Below are 19,203 nucleotides of genomic sequence, written 5' to 3' on the forward strand. Positions count from 1 at the left end.
CTTGCATCTTTTCCTTGCTTTTCAATCCCTCACACCAAGGATGCATGGGGAGACACAAGAAAATCTTCCATGAAAGGAGAGAAGAAAACATTCTTTTCGCATCACATGAAGCCATGTCTGATTATGGTTGCAGCTGATCACAGCTGGATCAGCTGTTAGTTGGCTTTAACAACTGTAGAGACTTCTGATTAATTTGTTTTGGGGCAGCGTTGGCTAAGGAGGTAGAGTGGTCGTCCACTTATCAGAAAGTCAGTGGTTCGATGCCTGAAGCCTCAGTGGCCTACATGTTGAAGCATCCCGCAGCAAGATATTGAACCCCAAATTGCATTGGTGTGTGTGTGTGTGTGTGTGTGTGTGTTAATGCTCGTAATGAGTAGGTGGCCTTGCCACCATTGTATGAGTGTGAATGCTGGCTTGTGTTGTAAAAGCACTTTAAGTGGTTGCCAAACTAGAAAAGCGTGATATAAATACCAATACCATTTACCATTTACAAGTGTGCACTGTGTGAATACTAGTAAAGGCACACAGCAGTGTTTCTTTCTGTAGCCTGTTATTTGTCTGCACATGGATAACATTCAAAACAACTTGAATAACAATTGTATTTATACTGTGTGGCAGATACTGTGTGTATATATATTTCTTCATTATTTGCATTTTATTTATTGATATTCTGAATGTGAAATAATTATATAATAACCCCAACTGTGATTATGGTGTCTTTTTAACTCCTGCAACGTGCATCAACCTCACATGTGACTAAATGGAAGTGACAATAAATTCCATAAAAAGTGCTACTTGCTGACTGACAGACTCTAAGACCCTAATTAAGATGGTTATGTCCTGCCAAGGAATGTTACTAACATAGCTTCTTCCCTGGAGTCTTTGTGCTTTGTCGTCTCACAGGTTACCGTGGATAGTCGCTGCATCTGGATTGTGGATTAGAGCTGCGTCTCCCGGCTTGGCCCTGTCTGCCATCCACTAAAACTGCTGCTACTATTAGTCAGATTTCCATTATTATTACACCCATGGTCACTTTTACTGCAATTGCAGTAACTGTCTTTCACTCTCTCTCTCTCTAGCCCCACTGTTCGAGGCAGATGGCCGCCCACCCAGAGCCTGGTACTGCCTGTTAAAAGGAAGTTTTTCCTTGCCACTGTCGCCAAGTGCTTGCTTATGAGGGCATTGTTGGGTCTCTGTAGGTTCTTTTTGCCCTTACTGTTTACCAGTAAGTGAAGTGTCTTTGTTTGACTGACATAAGAGAGTGCAGTTCAGTATTTATGTGCTGTGATATGACTCACTCAGGGCGTGGGTCCTGAACATGCCAGCTGTCTCCCAGTTCATTGGTGTTAGCAGCTGGTGTATTGTCCGGTTTCAAGTTGTCATCATTGGGATTTCCATTGAAATTTCCTGCCGGGTCAGTAAACGGGTCAAATAGAACTCACCACAGGGTGATCAGTCAACATGATGGAAAAGACACTCAGGATTGCCTTTGTAAGAACATTTTGGTTGGACTAGCAGTTTTGAGTTGGAGAACTACTGTACACTGAGACAAATAAATGTCTGAATTATGCATCACAATTTCAGTTTCAGAGGTATGATGTTTACAGATTGTAGTATTAAGAACCTGGAATGGTTGATAACTGAAAAAATCATACTGGTTCTTACCACACATGCCACAGAGTAGGCCACTGTAGGAGGGTGGCACAGTGACGTCAGCATGGTGGTTACCATTGAAACGCACCCTCAGGCCAAAGGATGTCTCCAGGACAACAAACTTGCCACTCAAGTAGATCTTAATTCCACTAATGGAGGTGACAGGTGGGAGAACCACGGTTCCATTGACCTGAATAACAGACATATTTATTCTGATGGTGGAGAGTGCCAAGAAAAGAGGACAGACAGTGTCTATATGCAGAGGCATTCATTTACAGCACTGCTTAATGTTAACCAGCATTATACTTTTTGTTTCCAAATGTATCAAAATCATAGACAGTGCAGAAAATATTTTGACTTGTCACAGGAGGAAAAGGACAGGTTGAACTAACAACATTAATGATCATTCAGCTTCAGGAATCATTACAATGTGCAGCAATAAATAATATTATTGGTCAAACCGGCATCTACCAATTTAAAATGGTCTGCTGAGAAAAAGATCTGAGAAAAAGTTAAAATGGTCTGCTGAGAAAAAGATCATTAATTCTTCTTCCCCCGGTCAAGCACCGAAAACCACAGTTTAAAAACTATAATCATCACACTTTCCCAGGCTCCAAGAAAATTTCTTCAGATATCTTGCGTTGTCTGACCAACATTGTAAAACACAAAGATATTCAATTTACTACCATAGAAGACTAAGAATGGCAGTAAATATTCACACTGAAAAAGCCAGAACCAGTAGTTGTTGGACATAATTGCACAAAAATGATGAGAAATCATTCATTGATTTAAAAATGTTGCTGATTTAATTTTCTTACAATTGAGTAATTGATTTATCAATTAATTGTTTCAGAAATAAATATTACTGGCAAATCTGACCTGATAGTACATAGATGAATGAATAGGACAGTATAGAGTACTACCTAGTATGCAAAACCAAAGTTTTAGTAAAATCAGTCTCTGTCAAGTAACATACCTGAACTGTGCGGCCCTTGCCAAGGATGACAGTGACTCCATTCACATTGATCACCACAGCCCTGACATAGGAAACCTTCTTATTACTTCCTCTGTGTTCATTCTGGGTATCCACAGTGAAGTATGGCAAGCGAGAGGAGATGTTGCAAGTTTTGACGAGGGTGTAGGTACAGGCTCCCATATAGTGGTGGGTGTGTTTGTCAAAGGTGGTATAATGGGGATCCCCAGATACTGAACAGATTCCTGAACAAGAGAGATAGGAATTTAGCTGAACTCTGTTGAGTGTGGACTGTTAGGGTATAATGATATTTCACACAGATTGCACATTCTTGTCCTCCTCTGCATGCAGTACATGGAATTTGTTGTAAAACACTCATAAAACATTCGCAGGTACTTGTTTTTACTGTGAATTTTCAATATCTCTGCATGGATATGTGTAATATTTCCCCCATTTTCTCCCAAATTGAACTTCCATTGCATTATTTAACTCTAATATAGTGTAAATCAGTACAGATCATCAGTCTCCATCTAAACAGTGTCTTCCATGTCCAGTGCTGGATTAACCTGGCAGAAGGTGACATTCATATTCTCCATCTTGTAGCTGGCAGCTCTCAGTGGTTGGGTCACAGCTGCTATTGTGACACTGGATCAAACCTCCACTGTGACATATACACTTCTGCTCACAACCTTCCAAGTACCAGTCATCACCAACCTGCCGAACACAGACACACAAAATGCAAAATATGCAACTGCAGGCAGACAGAATACAATCAGTGCAAGGTCTAAATGTATCAGGCTTCCAGAAAAACAGCATTGTCCAGGTTAGATAGATTCACAGCCCATTTGTTTATTCAATATATACAATGACTGAGTCTTTTCTCAGTCTCTTAGCTGATGTTTTGTACATGCTAGTTTGTGCAAAGGACTAACCAATATGACATTTCAAAGGCCAAAGCTGACATTTTGGGACTGAAGCCTCCATCTGCTTATATTTTGTATATTATTGAAAACATCATACCATCCCAATTCCAAATAGTTGGGAAGCTGTTTTAAAGCTGCAGTAGGTAACTTGTATAAAAGTAATTTTTTTTTGTCATATTTGCTAAAACTGTCCCTATGCCCAGACAGCAGTACATGAAACATGTAATCTGTGAAAAAAAAATGGCTCCATTGGTCCAACCTACTGCTCCTACTGCGATTTGCAAGAATCCACCGCATCTGACACAAAACAACCAATCAGAGCCAGAGGAGCATCTGAGGGAGTGTCTGACATCTGTCAATCACTACTCACAAACGCTGTGAATCGCCCCCTCCCTCCACTTATGCTGCAGGCTGTCGTTTAGTCAAACAGCTCTGTGAGCGGCGTCAGGGGGCTAGTGAAAGCAATGGCGTAGCAACAGCCACCCGCAAAGGAGAAACTCCCTATACCGCCGCTGCCAACAACAGCATATACGGTTAAGACAACAAATAACCATAAAGCTAATATGGTGATTGTTACAGTAACACTCCACAGCGTGTATGGTATGTTAGCTACTGTGATGTAGCCGCTGGGCTTGTTTCCGATGCTAAGGCTAATGTTACTGGTTGTCATGGCAGCTGTGCAGACGCCGCAGGGAGGAGGGGCTTGGAGGCAGGGCATGAGGGCAGCGGAGAGGGAGGGGGAGTGACATGGAACTTGCGTTGGTTCAAATTTTCAGCTAAATCTGCTCTCTTCTTGATCTTACCCACTGCAACTTTAAGAGGTGTTCCCAAGTCCATATAGTAATAACAAAAAAAAGTGATCAACCTTGCCCCATCCTTGCTTGTGAATGCCTGACCCTTCAAGGATACTGGTTTTACCTGTTACCAATTAACCACGTTATCTGTGAAATATTGGAAAGCTTTGGAACGCTCAAAAAACACCTGTTCCAGTTTTCCCACTCTTTTGTTGCCCCTGTCCGAACTTGTTTGAAAGGTGTTACTGGCATCAAATTCAGAGGAATCATAACATTTACAAAAATCTATGAAATAAATAGACACAGTAAATATAGTGTCTATGTACTGTTTTCAAATGAGTATATGTCAAAAAGGACTATCACATCATGTTTTATTTATATTTTACACAGTGCCCCACCATTTTAGGAATCAGGGTTGTAGGAGTCATAATTATCTCTGCCCAAAATTGTATTTGTTGTCTATAAAAGTGGCTACATCAGGACACCTGTGAACAAATGATTAAGGTGCACAGCATATAACCTCACTGGTTCCTGCCAAGAACCTTTTGTAATACCTCTCTTTCTCCCCCACATGTTCTATCTTTGGTTAAGTATGTAGGTAAAGAAAAAATGGCACAAATATGATCTAAGAAGTGCGTACATTGTGGTAAACTAAAACAATAGAATAATATTACAAGGCAGAACTCCCTGCACACAAACAGAATTTACAATTGGTGCTGTTTGGTCACAGGAACATCTCCGGTGAATATCAAAATTGACCACACCCTGAAATGACTTTAGTGTGACTCTGGAGCAAATGACAGATTTTGCCTGTATCTTTCTCGGATTCACTCTACAAAATTACATCAGCACTCGTGTGATAAATACATGTGGTTTCAGTGTTTGTTCAAAGGTGAACATTTATCAAAAAATGTGAAAATAATATTACAAAAATGTAATTTTTCAAAAACAAAATGGTTCAAGAATTACACCATTTCACATAACTTAACAAAAGACTATGCACAATATACAAGTGATTTAATAGGAAATGAATCCTACAGCTATCCTACAGTGAAAGGGGAATGAATAGCTCATCTCTCCCTAAAAGCCCAAATTACCTGTGGAGAGAGATATAACATTTTCATGTCAAGGAAAATAACTCCAATCCTGAGTTTCATTAAGCCCACAAGGTTTGGTAAATCAACAAAGGAACAAACTTGTAAGTGCTCCTTAACTAAACACAATATTTTGTAATGGAGTTTGGTAGATGAGCTGCATTATTCTTTCTTCTTTACTCAGGCACTGCAATGTATCCCTTTTTGTCAGTTTGTTTTTCCAATACTCTTTTGTAAAAGTTTCTGAGCAGTGAATGTCTGAAATGCTCACTTGGATATTATAACAGAACACTGATATGTAGTATGAAGGTGCTGGATCAAAGGTAAGCAGGCATTAGCTTCAGATGATGTCATTTCATGTAACCTGCACAATGGATGGTAGACGGTTCTCTCCTTCACTTAGACAACATCATTGAATATCCATGTACCCAAATGAACCATCACACCACTCACTGTTACTATTTTTTGCTTCTGATACTATTCTTGTTGAGGTCAGGTTATGTAATATCTCCAAAACTCAAAACCAGTCAGGTTTCATTCCATGTCATGACTAAAACCATATGGCAAAGTGAGCATGACGTTTTTTTGTTCAGGATAAACAGAATGTGATTAAAATCACTTGGAAGTTGTTCCCACTTACAGGATGATAGGATCCACTGATGTCCACACAGCCACAGTCTTTCAGTGCCACGCACCTGTCGTTACTGAGGATGAAGCCTGTGTTACACTCACAACCCTCCACACACATATCCTCACAGCCAGGCAGGCTGACCGCACCCAGACACGTCTCTGGACATGAAGTCATACACAGAGAGTAGGAGCTGTTGGGAGGACATTCCAGGGCTGCATGGAGGGATGACAGACAAAGAGAGGGTTGGATAAACAGATTAAGCAGGGGCAGTAGGATTAAGAAAACAATGAGATCCTTTTGTTCTGGTCCAATAATGCCTGGGTGCAGTAACCTACTGACTTAAAGCCAACATATATGTCTCTGCTGAGGTGTTGCAATAGTTAAGCTGCAAACTACATAGGGAGGAACTGATATGCAGTTCAGTATTGAGTTTGCTTATTATAGCAGCCACAGCACTCAATGGAAGTGTGTAGCTCATTCACTTTGGATTGATAATGAGCTTTGCACTGGAAATGTGGCAACGGAAATGTTGAGTACAGTCTATCAACAATATCAGGGAGTATGCTGACCGTGGTCACAGCCCTTTATTTATCCAGACAGTTATCAAACAGGAATAAGAGTCTGCAATGCTAATTGAAAAGAACACTTATTTTCTAACACTTATCCATATTGTGATATGGAAGGTTGAAGCCCAAAGTTGTTTGACTTTGTGCTGAAATTGTTGGTTCATTCTGACAACTGATTATTTTTTAATGCATTTACTGAAAATGCAAAAATGTATATACATATTGACAGTGTCATCCTCTCGAATGAGAAGATTTGCTGGTTCTCTTAAAATTGCATGATAGTATATTGGTTATTTTGGTGTTTTTATGTGTTGATGAAACAAGCAATGTGAATTATATTAATCTTTGCCAAATTATGATGGGCACATTTCTCTACTATTTGACATTTTATAGACCAAATGATTGATTAACAAAGAATATAATCACCTGATTAGACAGTAGCGAAAATGATGAGTTGCAGCTGAAGGTTGATGCTTACCAGCATTCAAGTAAATGTTAGCATGCTAAACATGCTCATAATGACAATGCCAAAATGCTGATATTTATTTTACTATGATCTTAGAAACTAAAATGTCAAATATCAAAATTGATATGCTGACATAATAATGGTCAATGATGGCTGGATTTTGGACAGCTTTTAACTCCTGAGAGCAGACAGGAGAGCAACGGAGAGCAGTAAGATGAAGGGTGTGGGCATAGTGATTTTTGTGAACAACAGATGGTGTAACCCAGGGCTCATCAGTGTAAAGGAGAAACGCTGCATGAGTGACAGAGAGATGTTAGCTGTTCAACCAAGGGAGTTCTTGCATGTCATCACACTGCACCCTTAGTCCTACCTCCTCATCTCTTGAAACGAATAATGCACCCCTGTTTTCCTCTCTCTACATCTTCACCCAGTATGTTGAATGCCACACCAGAGACAGGAGAACCTCGGACTTGCTGTATGCTAACAGAAAGGATGAGTACAAGTCCTCACCTCACCTCACCTCACCCCACTTTGCCACAATAATCGTTGAATTGTCTGTCCATGCTCGTGGTAACAAATGAGACTCCAGGGGTCACATAAGTATTTTTACTATGTTTGCCTTCTCTACTGCCTGCCTTCCTGACTCCTGTCTTTTTCTGCTCAGGTGCTTAACCTTTTGCTCGAGCCTAAGCCCAGTCTGTGTCATGAGTACTCTGGAACTCCAACCACCTCCCTGCAACTCAAGCACAGTACGTAATGTTGTGTTTCAATGAATGATTGTACATATACAACAATTGTACAAATACAATTTGTTGTCTTAAAATGTTGGAGACGTACGGCAGAAGTCTGTATTCCTCCACGAGTGAACTTTGGCTCCGGCGCTCTGGCAGGCATCAGTATAGGCCTGGAGGTGGTCACACAGTACCTGCAGCTGGCCACTGACCTGACACATATCATACACACAGCTCTGGAAGAATGGAAAGGGATTCACCACACTGATGCAGTCCCTGGAAGAATGAAAAACAGTCAGTGTGCAGAAAAGAAGGCAGATGGCCCAACACATGAAGGAAGGACAGAAAGAAGCTAAATAATTATAAAAATAATAACACTGGCTGCAAACTAATGGTATTCTGCTGAGTTAACTTGCACCATCTTCTTAATAGTCCCCAACTTGTGTCTTGTAAACCATACAAATATAAAAATTTACATGTAAAATACAAGACAAGACGATATGAGAGATAGTGACAAGTGTACACATACACTTTAATGATGACTGCTCTGTGCACGTCTGTGCACCAGTCACAGAGTTCTGCAGGGTTCTGTCCCTATATATGCTTCCTTCAGGGAACATTATCACTAAACACTCCATGTTTTTTATTGCTATGCAGATGATGCACAGTTATATTTATCAATCCAAACCAGGAGATAAAAGCATTTAATACTTTTTTCAGCTTTTTTAAACATTGTTTTAACTGTTAATGAGGCACTCCACTGATTTTTAGCTATTTAGTAGCATTTTTAAATTTTTTTGAAATGGTTGTTTAGATTCTAAACAAGTCAGCGGGGTGATGGTTTTAGCTAAGCACCTTCTAAACAACAGTACACCTCGTAGTCTAAGAGTTAGAGCAGTTCAGTAATTCGGAAAAAAGACTGTTTTATCACCGGAAGGGTCCAGTAAGGTTTTGGATTTTGCCACATTTGTCTTCTGTCATCACATCTGCCTCAAGGTCGGGGTCACACTCTGGTTGAGGCTCAGTGCCAGGGGTACACCTGATCAATACAAACATAACAAGGGAATGGAAATGGAATGTGGCCCACATTCCATTTCTTAAATCAACAATCCATTTTTTTTTAATCCTCAGAATTATGTCAGGAAGAGTTAGTATGTAATTAAAGACATCCATTAAATGTGTGTCTCATTTCTGAGCACAGCAATGGCACATTTTGAACACAGACAATAATTGCAGATGTGTATTTTCTCAAAATTACTCTTTGCATATTACTAAGAATTTCTCTCCTAAATATAATAAACGTTCCCACCAAAATAAAAACTAAAAAAATGTCCCATTGTGCATTCAGACTTGAGACAAAAGCATAATTTTTTTTTTCCTGTCATTCCCAGACTATTAGTAACTGAATGCTTGTACAGATAATCCATGTCCATCCATGAGCCTAGTCACGTTTAGCTTAGTCACATGCTTGAATTCCCAAGGAAGTTTGAAGTAAATCTGCACATTCTTAGATTACAGCACAAAGCTTAATGTGTGTAAACGCACAAGTCATCCTCATCCTCCCCTGTCCACCAGCTGTTCCCGAAGTCATTGACATTTTCTTCCAGAGTACCGTCTGGTTTGGTGAAGTCATTGTCTGATCTCTCATCATAGTTGCCACAGAGACCACACATCTGGTTGAAGTAGGAGCTGGAAAGACAAAGAGAATACAGAGATAAAGAGGAATGTCTCAAGGAGACTTTTAAAAAATACTGTTTGGCAATTCATGGAATTCTAGAGACAAAGCGACTAAATGCAGAAATCTCTTCATGTGACTTAAAATTAGTCATGCCATCGTCAATGGAAAATAACAAAAGTATTACGAATGTTTGAAGGATTTATTAAAGATAGCAGTTCTGAAAGACCTTTAAAGGCCTGCAGCCTACACAGATGTCCAGCCGATTTCACGAATCTGCCTCTTTACTTGTGTCAACATACATAGAGATTAAACTATGACTGTTATCTCTCTCTGTACCAACCTGGGAACTGAGATCTGGGCATAATGGTTTCCATCCCAGCGCACCTTAAGACCAAAGGGTGTCTGCAAAGTGATGTACTGACCAGCAACACTGAGAGAGATGAGAGGAGAGGGGGAGTGAGGGAGGGCCACTCGCAGTCCATTCACCTGCCGGAGGGAAGTACAGAAAGGCAGTATAAAGACAATGTTAAACAGAAGTTACCTGTAGAGTTAATATTTGGAATATGTTTATCATCTCCTGTCAACTTTTCAAATTTGATCTACAAAAACTATAAAAGCCCTGCAAACAGGGGTTTTGATCTCAGGTTGTCTAGCTCTGGTGGATAAGATGATGGAACATTGACCCTCTGATAGCCTGTTTAATCTGTGGACAGATGAGTGAAGGAAAAATGAGGAAGAAGAGTGAGGACAGGTTTCTGGGATAAAGACATTAAAAAGAGATAAAAGTCAAGTAATAAGGATGAGATTAAAAAAAAAAAAAACATGAATAGAACAAGAGGCTGGCTTTGAGTTGTTATTCCACTAAACCAAAGATTAATATCCATATAGCCAGAGTGATATAGCTAGTGTGTGTGCGTGTGTGGCACATGTAAATGCATATGTTTTGACCAGTTTTCCTTTTACGATATGACAGTTTGTAAAAGTTATCTATAGACAGAATTATGTATGTTGTCCATACTGACCAGTGTTTTCCTGGCTTTCATCAAGGTCACAGTGATTCCATTCACAGTGACATAGAGTTTTCTCAGGTAGGACACTCCTGACACTCCTCTCTCCTCATTCTTTCCCTCCACTGAAAACCAAGGACCTGCACAGGGAGAATAATACCAGACATAACCAAGGATTTTGTATGTTTTTTGTGTGTTTTTTTCAAAATTCATACTGGCTGATACAGGTTTGTTATGTGATTTTATTTTTTACTTAAATATTGATATCAGCTGCAAAAGTTAAACATGGCTCTACCAGGTTGTTGTACTTGAGTAGGTGTGGACTAAAGCAGATTTCAGGGACAGATCCCATGACAAAATATATGATGACTACCTGTCATGTGTTGTAATAGTTAGTAAACCCAAATTCACATGCAGTTTCTCAATAATAAGGTCTCTCTTCTACCTACTGCTGTCACAGCCACTGCGTTTACATTCACATAAAAAAACAGGTCAGTGTCTGCTGTTTGCAGTATAGGCCTCTTAAACATTATATGAATGAAAACTGAGTGAATTTTTCACAAAATGTCCAAAAACCAGATGTGCCTACAAGAAAATTATGTTTTGTTTGGAAAAAGGACTTTATGCAAGACGACCTGTGCAAAAATTGCATAAATTAGACTGATGACCACTATGGTCGTTTTAATTTATCATGTAGTTGTTGTGCCACCTCCTGGTAAAAGGACATCAGGTATTCATTCATAAGATAACTTGAAGTAGATATGTGTATGTGTCATTTAAAGGGGTTGCTATTGCACAAGAGTTGTGGCAGGTTGAAGGTGAGGTGACGTCAAAAATATCCTTTTTCAAAGTTGGTTAAGTTGACTTTCAAGGAACAGTGAAAACAGTGTTTTACAGAAATTCAATATGGTTGAAAATCTGTTCGGGTGCAATAAAAAAAGGCATGTATAAGCCTGTTTCTACCTGTGTTGTTCTTGCAGGTTCTGGCCAGTATGTAGGTACATGTGCCCATGAAGCTGTAGAACTTCTTGTCAAATGTGTTGTAGTGAGGATCTCCAGACACCACACAGTCTTGAGAGCCTGACACAGAGATACAAACATCCTGAACAATCCCAGAACAACAGACTACAACATAGAGAAGCTAGCAACCTAATGTTTTTTGCTAACATCGGCTACAAGCAGCAGAGTGACTGCTGTCCTAGACCTTAAACTATCAATACAACAATGACTTAAAAACAGGTCAGTTCTCGTCTGCTTTTGATTTTCACTAGCACCTCATGACAGACACATCTGTCTGATGTTCTCATATATTTCAAACTGACTGATATTTAGGCACTTCCTTAATCTCAGTTCCATGATTATGATTAGTGAAAACACACATCAAATCCAATTCTGTAAGAAAAAACTGTCAGGAAGATTAAAATTAAGTGAAATGAGTAGACTTTGTAAAGCAGACCATGCCTATTCAAAGATACTGAACTGTTACTGAAAGGGAAGCAGCTTCTGGGTTGTTCTCAGTTCTCACTAGCTATCATTGCTCAATCTGATTTCTCATATATGTCCACATTTTAAAATACCTTGGTATTTACCAAGGAATAACACAAAATCTCACTACCACATCATTTGAGCAAAGAAGAAGATGACTGGCTACTTTGTTAACATGGAATAATTCTAATTAGGAAGATGTTGTTTTAAATGATAAAAAAGTAAACTGGCTACCATTCAGCTTTAAAGAGGACTACTGTGAGACCAGAATTTAAATTACTGGCAACTGTAACATCATAAATGACCGAATGTCCAGCAACAGTGTATCGTGTGGTTCACCCCATTTGTGTAGACAGAGATGTTTCATTTTTAACAATGTAATTTCTTCTTCTTCTTCTTCTTCTTCTCATTATTATTATTATTATTATTATTATTATTATTATTATTATTATTTCTGTTTTTAGTGCACAAAAAAAAGAGCAATAGCATCAGTGCTGTCTGTGAGAAACCACATTCCCACTGCTCCCTTGTTGGGATTTTGATAGCTTGAAAGGTGAAATGGAATTGTCCATGTAATCAAAGGGGAAAGGTTATTTGGAGTCTCTAGGGTAAATTGCTACTTATTATTAGTGATCACTATATGCTGCAATTTGTTTATGGTTCATTTTAAATTTATGAATGAAAATAATTTTGGATCTGGTCGATACAGCTAAGATATAGCATTGGAATGTCATTCTGCTATGATGCCCTTGGAAGATCAGTATATTTCAAAACCATTTCAGTTACATCTTGGTTAGTGGTGCGGTGGATGTAAACTTACCTATGGGATAGCACCCCAGCTCTCCATCCTGGAGTTTACACTCTTCCCTTGGGGGGCACTCAGAGGCCTCACAAGTAACAAAGGGAACATCACACCTGCACTTCAGCTTACAATCATCTACATAAAATTCCTCTCCAGGCTGACAAACACACACAGACACATTTGAAATGTGTAAGCAGGAAGAAGGTTAAGTCAAAAATTGTCTTGTATGATAAATACAACTCTGATTCCAAAAAGCTGGGACAGTGTGTAAAACATTGTTTATCATTAAGTAACATATTTCAAGTTTGGTCAGGGGCACCAGGAGACTGGGAAAAGTTGTGAAATGTTAAAGAGAAAAAAAAAACATGTTTGGAACATTGCAAAGGCAAACAGGTTTATTTGTAACAGGTGATAGTGTCATGACTGAGTATGTGGGCATCTTTGAAAGGCTCAGTCGTTCACCACTTTGTGCAACACAATTTTAAAAGATATCTTTTACAATGGTAAAAATTAGATGTGCTCTGGAACACTTTGTAAAACCACTGATGCTAAGCACAGTTTGTTTGCAAAGCATTGCATTCTGTTTGTATTTACATTTTACATAGCTCCACATCTTTATTGGAATCAGGGTTATGAAATTATATTGATGCGAGTGAAGAACAAGGGTCACTGAAGCAAAACGAGTTCAAGACCACTGACAATTCAACTAGCATTTCGAGTAATCAAGTAGCATGCTGTGCACAGTTCTTGGTTTTGTGAGTTTGATTTCGCAGTCTCCCAAATTTACAATTTACACAGAAAAACATGCTGAGGAACATTAGAGGAGAGGATATACACACACCTAGACATGTTTGTATTTCTATACTTGACAGGAAACTCATTGACATAATACATTCCCTTTCCCCTAACCTTAATTTCATCCATCCCAACCCAACACACACGCACACAGAAGCAAGTCCCTGTAATGTGACTGTATAAACAGATTATGTCCCTACAACATGAGTAATACACGTCTGAGAAACCCTTGTGGTTTCTCAGACCAACTTCACTGTACCTCATAATACTGGCCGTTGGTGGCATTGCAGCCACAAAAGCTCTTCATGATGCACTTGCCGGCACTCAGGACATAGCCGGGATTACACACACAGCCCTCTGAACAGGGTCCATCACAGAAAGGAGGACTACCAAAACATGTCTCTTGACAGGGTTCCATACAGGCCTCAAAGTGGCTGTTGAGGGGGCAGATCATAGCTGGGGGTAGATAGCACGGTCAAGTCAGTGTTAAGATAGCCAAAGATGTATCTGCTTGGAAAACAGATGTAAACAACAACATGGCTACTGGCAAAACACTACTACTGTGTAGTATCCCCTATTGCTGTAAAAAAAAAAAAAAAGAAAAGAAAAGAAAAAAAGTTAGGAATCAAATTCAAATTCTACATATACAGATTAGAAATGGATTTTCATGATTTTCCAAAAGATGAACATTTTCGTGACAGATGGGTAACACCTATCTGATGGTTGGAAGGAAACAGATGTACCAGCGTTTTGTTGCATATTGACTACAAAAGTAACATAAGCTGGACCTAGCCCTCCCGGCATTTCTGTTGCTTTGGTAACGTTATCACTGTTATCCTTGCCTCAATCAAACTTGATGTCTCAAGAACTGACAATGGTGAAAAGGAAACTAAGAAATGCAAAACAACTTACAAATACTGCCAGATGACGGTCAACTACACTCCGGGATACACATCAAGTATGAGAAGCCATTACGTGCATCGCCACCCGAAAAGCTCAAATCACAACAACAATAAAGCTTCAGCCAGGCCAAAGGAGCCTGAAAAAAGCGTTTGCATTGCTTATGCATAAGAGTCTCAGAGCTGAATAACAAGATGCATGCCGGAGCCAAAATATACAATTCCACCAAGGCCACATTTTAGTTACGTAGTGATAGCAGCTTTGTACCAAGAGACCAAAGGTTAAACCTTCAAAGATGCAGAGTACATCTCTATAACCACAGATGGGTGGACTTCACAAGCTTGTCAGAGATGTATTAGAGTCACAGCTCATGTTATGACCAGCGAATGGGAAATGAAAAGTTTTGTCCAGCAGTGGGGAGTAAAGGCAACAGTGGTAGCAGTGGTAATTGGAGTACTGGGGCCAGGGACCCACAAAGTGGCTTCAGCAGATTCCAAGAACAACATCTGAGGTCTAGGAACAGTTAAGATACTGCGTAGAACCCTCAAACTCCCAGGCAGTAAGAGGACCTGAGCTTGAGGAAAAAGACACCCCCATATATAAGGTTACATATTACAGACAGAGTATCTTTTTCTTCCTTTCTGGTACACTACAAAGCCTAGTGGATGGATGCCCGCAAAGTATGATCTTGAACCTCTTTATGGTTGGACCTGTTGTTTGAGGGGAAGGAGGTCCCCCAATGCAATTACATACTACTCTCACAGAGTCTCTCTGCCTGAATGCCATATCCTGGTGACTGCTAATACATTAGGACACCTTTGGAGCTTTCCAACATTTTGGCTGAGATAGTAGTCACTTCCTGAGTTAAAAAAAATCATTTTATTCTAAATCTGAATTGCTGAGAATTTTTGGCCAGTTGTGAGTTATTTCCTACTCTGATAATTGATAAACACTTCCTATTCCCCTACCTACATTCCTCATTCCTACTTCCATTGTAGACCCAACACTCACGGCAAAAGGTTTCATTCCTCCATGAGCCAATGTTGATCCCACGGTCCTGACATTCATTGACGTAGGCTTCGATGGCTTCACACAGGACAGGCTTGGCTCCATCCAGCTCACACAGGTCAAAGACACAGTCCCTGAAGTAATTCTGAAGACACATAGTTTGTTGAGTTAAAATTCTTTATTCTGTCTTTTCATCTTAAAACAGAAACTTTGCTGTTTTCTCTTCTCACATTAACAATATTTTTACAATTTACAATCAAGCCAACCCTTACTCATGGTGTGCCTAGTGTATGGTCTTGTTTGTGAGTCCATTATCATAAAATGTATAGTTCCAGTTCTTCATTATAATTGGCTAAGCCATGTTTAAAGCTGTTGTAAAAAAAGCTGTTTAAAGCTGTTTTTGAATTTTTTTTATATAAGTACACAGTATGAACTATATAGTTCATACTGTACTGTTCTTGTACTTGTATATATATATATATATAATAGTTCAATTTTCAATTATATATATATATATATATTTGATACATACACCTATAGCTGACTGGATAGCTTAGTGGTTTAGGCTACTGACTGGGACACACACAAATCCCGCTCAGGACAATATATCCAGGTCTGCGTTAGGTGTTGGGGGACCAGGACAACCTAACTAGAAGTCGGCTACTGGAACACGACATACATGGAGCAGGGCACAGAACTGGATGGATGGATGCTTTGAAACCCCACTTCTATGAAGACTGCAAAGCAACTTGTGACCCACGGCTCTAATATCTGTAAGATACAACCTACTGTCGAAATTAGAGATTGATGAGGTACTCATCCACGGCACGGCCACATCATGAAGGACCCACAGAAGGGCCCAGTACCATCCTATAACCTTGAGTACAACATGGAAGCTCCTGTCAGGCATCATAGCAGCTCATCAGTACATGAGTAGAGCACAGAAAGGAATTCTGCCAAACACTAACTGTTGACAGGGCAGTCACCCAGGACCGTAAGACCAGAAGTATCAACCTGTGCACTACCTGGATTGACTACAAGAAGGCCTATGACTTGATGCCACACACATGGATACTGGAGTGCCTAGACCTGTATAAGATCGACAGGACACTTAGAGCCTTTATCAAGAACTCAATGGGGTTGTGGAAGACAACTATGGAAGCCAACTCACAGGCAATTGCAGAAGTGAGCATCAAATGTGGTATATACCAAGGAGATGCACTGTCCCCCCTAAACCCCCTCAGCCAGATCATCACCAAGAGTGGCTTTGGATACCGATTCCAAAGTGGGACAACAATCAGCCACCTCCTCTACATGGATGACATCAAGCTGTACGCTCCCTCACTCACCTCACCAGGATATACAGCAATGACATCGGGATGTCATTCGGACTTTGTGGACGGATGGTGTGCAGAAGAGGGAAGATGATTGCCACTGAAGGGGTTGAACTACCTGAAGGCAACATAGCAGATGTTCAAGACAGCTACTATGGATCCCACAGGCAAATAGCAATCATGAGGAGGCAACACGGAGATCAGCCATAGCCAAATACCTTCAGAGGGTGAGGTCCTGAAGAGTAAGCTGAATGGCAAGAACAAGATCCAGGCAATAAACACCTACGCTCTGCCAGTAATCAGATACCTTGCTGGTATAATACCCTGGCCACTGGAAGAAATGGAAGCCACTGATATCAAGACAAGGAACGACAACAGAACGACTGAGCCAAGATCCTGTGGGACTTCCAGTTCCAGACAGACAAACTGGTGATGGCGAACCAACTAGACATATAGGTGGTAGACAAAGAACAGATGACAGTCACAGTTGTGGATGTAGTGACATCCACCACTGTAACATCAGGAAGAAAGAGCACAAGAAGCCGGAGAAATACTAGGGTCTCAAGGAGGAGTTGGAGAAGATGTGGGGCATAAAGGCAAAAGTGGTCCCAGTAGTGATTGGGGCGGTAACCCCAAGCTGGGAGAATGGCTCCAGCAGATACCAGGAAGAACATCTGAGGTCTCTGTCCAGAAGAGCGCACTCCTGGGAACAGCCAAGATCCTGCGCAGAACCCTCAAGCTCCCAGGCCTCTGGTAGAGGACCCGAGCTTGAAGGAGGCACCCAGGCGGGGGCGAGAAGGGGATTCTTATTGTGTGTGTGTGTGTGTGTGTGTGTATGTGTATATATATATATATATATATATATATATATATATATATATATATATATGTGTGTGTGTGTGTGTGTGTGTGTGTGTATGTATGTATGTATGTATGTATGTATGTATGTATCATATTTAAGCATTCTACCAACGATGTCTTGTGTGCTTGCAGCATCTCTGTGTTGCACATTATCACAATTGCACAGTATCTTCATTTTGTTAAATGCCACTGAAGGTCTACATTGCTTGGCCGAAGAGGTTTTTTATTATATCACTAAATCATTTCACTGTGTTTTTATCTTTTGAAATCATTTCAGGTTTATAAAAGCAATAAAACATGTAATACAGCTAATGGGGTTTTTGGTATTATGTTCCTCAGTTAGCCTCTTTTCTGTTGGAAAATCACTGCAAACCACATCTATGGGCGCTCAATGCTTTATTAACAAATTAATTTAACTCTCTATGAAGACTTTTGTAAGAGTAATCTGCATAAATACATATTTTTCAGTGTTGGTAGATAGGTAGGTAGGTTGTGTGCATGTTAATGTGCTCATAGTGACTTACATTGGGGTTGATTTTGCGGTGACACACAGCAAAAGGCCCTTTTTTGTCCATCAGGATGCCACAGTATCCAGAGCTCTCATACAGCTCCTGCTGTTCTTCATCACACTCAGGGATGGTTGTGTTGGGTTTCTTATTACACCTGTCAGCACAAACAGAAGAAGATCTCTTTGTGTTGGTTAGTTATTGTCCCTCATAATTACAATGAAGGGGTACCTGATCTGTACCCATTTCTTTTGTTTGGAGATCTAAAGTATTCAACATTACATAAATCAAAAAGACATTACAAATAAAAAAAAACAAATGAATAAAAGGCAAAAAAGGAGGCAGAACTGCATCTATTACAAGAATTACAATGTCTGCAAATGCAGTATCTTTTAACAGTTTTACATCATTTGAGCACCATGCCTTTGTTCTTAGCAGCCCTCCTATTCTTTGCATAACGGTCTACAGACCACCCAAGTATTCATCCTCTTTTATCAGCGAATTCTCAGAATTCTTATCAATCATTCACACCACCTACAACAGGATTTTAATAACTGGTGATTTTAATCTACACATAGACAACTTCTTGGACCCAGTATCCAGAGAATTTTTAAACCTCTTAAACTGTCTGGATTTTAAACAGGACGTTACGTAGCCGACCCATGACAGGGGGCACACCCTGGACCTGGTCATAACTTATGGCCTGTCCGTGGGTGTGTCCTCTGTTGTGGATCTGGCTGTGTCTGACCACTACTGTGTGTTTTTTAACATCACCAGTTTTAATCAGCGGGAGGCTCCAATGAGAACAGTGAGGAAACGCTACCTAACTCCTGAAGTGGCTGCAAATTTTATCCAGATTTTACAGAGCACTCCTGCAGAGATTTTACCAGCACCCTGTGACTTTATCGTTGACAATTTTAAGAGCACTCTGAAGTCAACACTGGACTCAGTGGCTCCTCTTTTAACAAAAACAATTAAGAAAAAATCTATATCTCT

The 19,203-nt window shown here is 40.0% G+C and overlaps 1 protein-coding gene across 1 annotated transcript in view; it reads right to left on the reverse strand.

Annotated features, from left to right (window-relative positions):
• The window catches only part of zanl (zonadhesin, like), a 58,712-nt gene that overhangs the window by 22,121 nt on the left and 17,388 nt on the right, over nt 1-19,203 (reverse strand). Inside the window, exons 22-36 of the mRNA XM_076725650.1 lie at nt 18,226-18,364; nt 15,510-15,651; nt 13,858-14,054; nt 12,822-12,960; nt 11,480-11,596; nt 10,532-10,656; nt 9,850-9,995; nt 9,377-9,520; nt 8,763-8,870; nt 7,938-8,107; nt 6,078-6,280; nt 3,193-3,340; nt 2,630-2,871; nt 1,666-1,843; nt 1,299-1,407 (exon numbers count right to left, since the gene is read on the reverse strand). Of these exons, the coding sequence (XP_076581765.1) occupies nt 1,299-1,407; nt 1,666-1,843; nt 2,630-2,871; nt 3,193-3,340; nt 6,078-6,280; nt 7,938-8,107; nt 8,763-8,870; nt 9,377-9,520; nt 9,850-9,995; nt 10,532-10,656; nt 11,480-11,596; nt 12,822-12,960; nt 13,858-14,054; nt 15,510-15,651; nt 18,226-18,364 (2,307 nt within the window). The remainder of the gene's footprint in view (nt 1-1,298; nt 1,408-1,665; nt 1,844-2,629; nt 2,872-3,192; nt 3,341-6,077; nt 6,281-7,937; nt 8,108-8,762; nt 8,871-9,376; nt 9,521-9,849; nt 9,996-10,531; nt 10,657-11,479; nt 11,597-12,821; nt 12,961-13,857; nt 14,055-15,509; nt 15,652-18,225; nt 18,365-19,203) is intronic.

This window comes from Chaetodon auriga, chromosome 24, assembly GCF_051107435.1.
Source record: "Chaetodon auriga isolate fChaAug3 chromosome 24, fChaAug3.hap1, whole genome shotgun sequence".
Taxonomy (NCBI): domain Eukaryota; kingdom Metazoa; phylum Chordata; class Actinopteri; order Chaetodontiformes; family Chaetodontidae; genus Chaetodon; species Chaetodon auriga.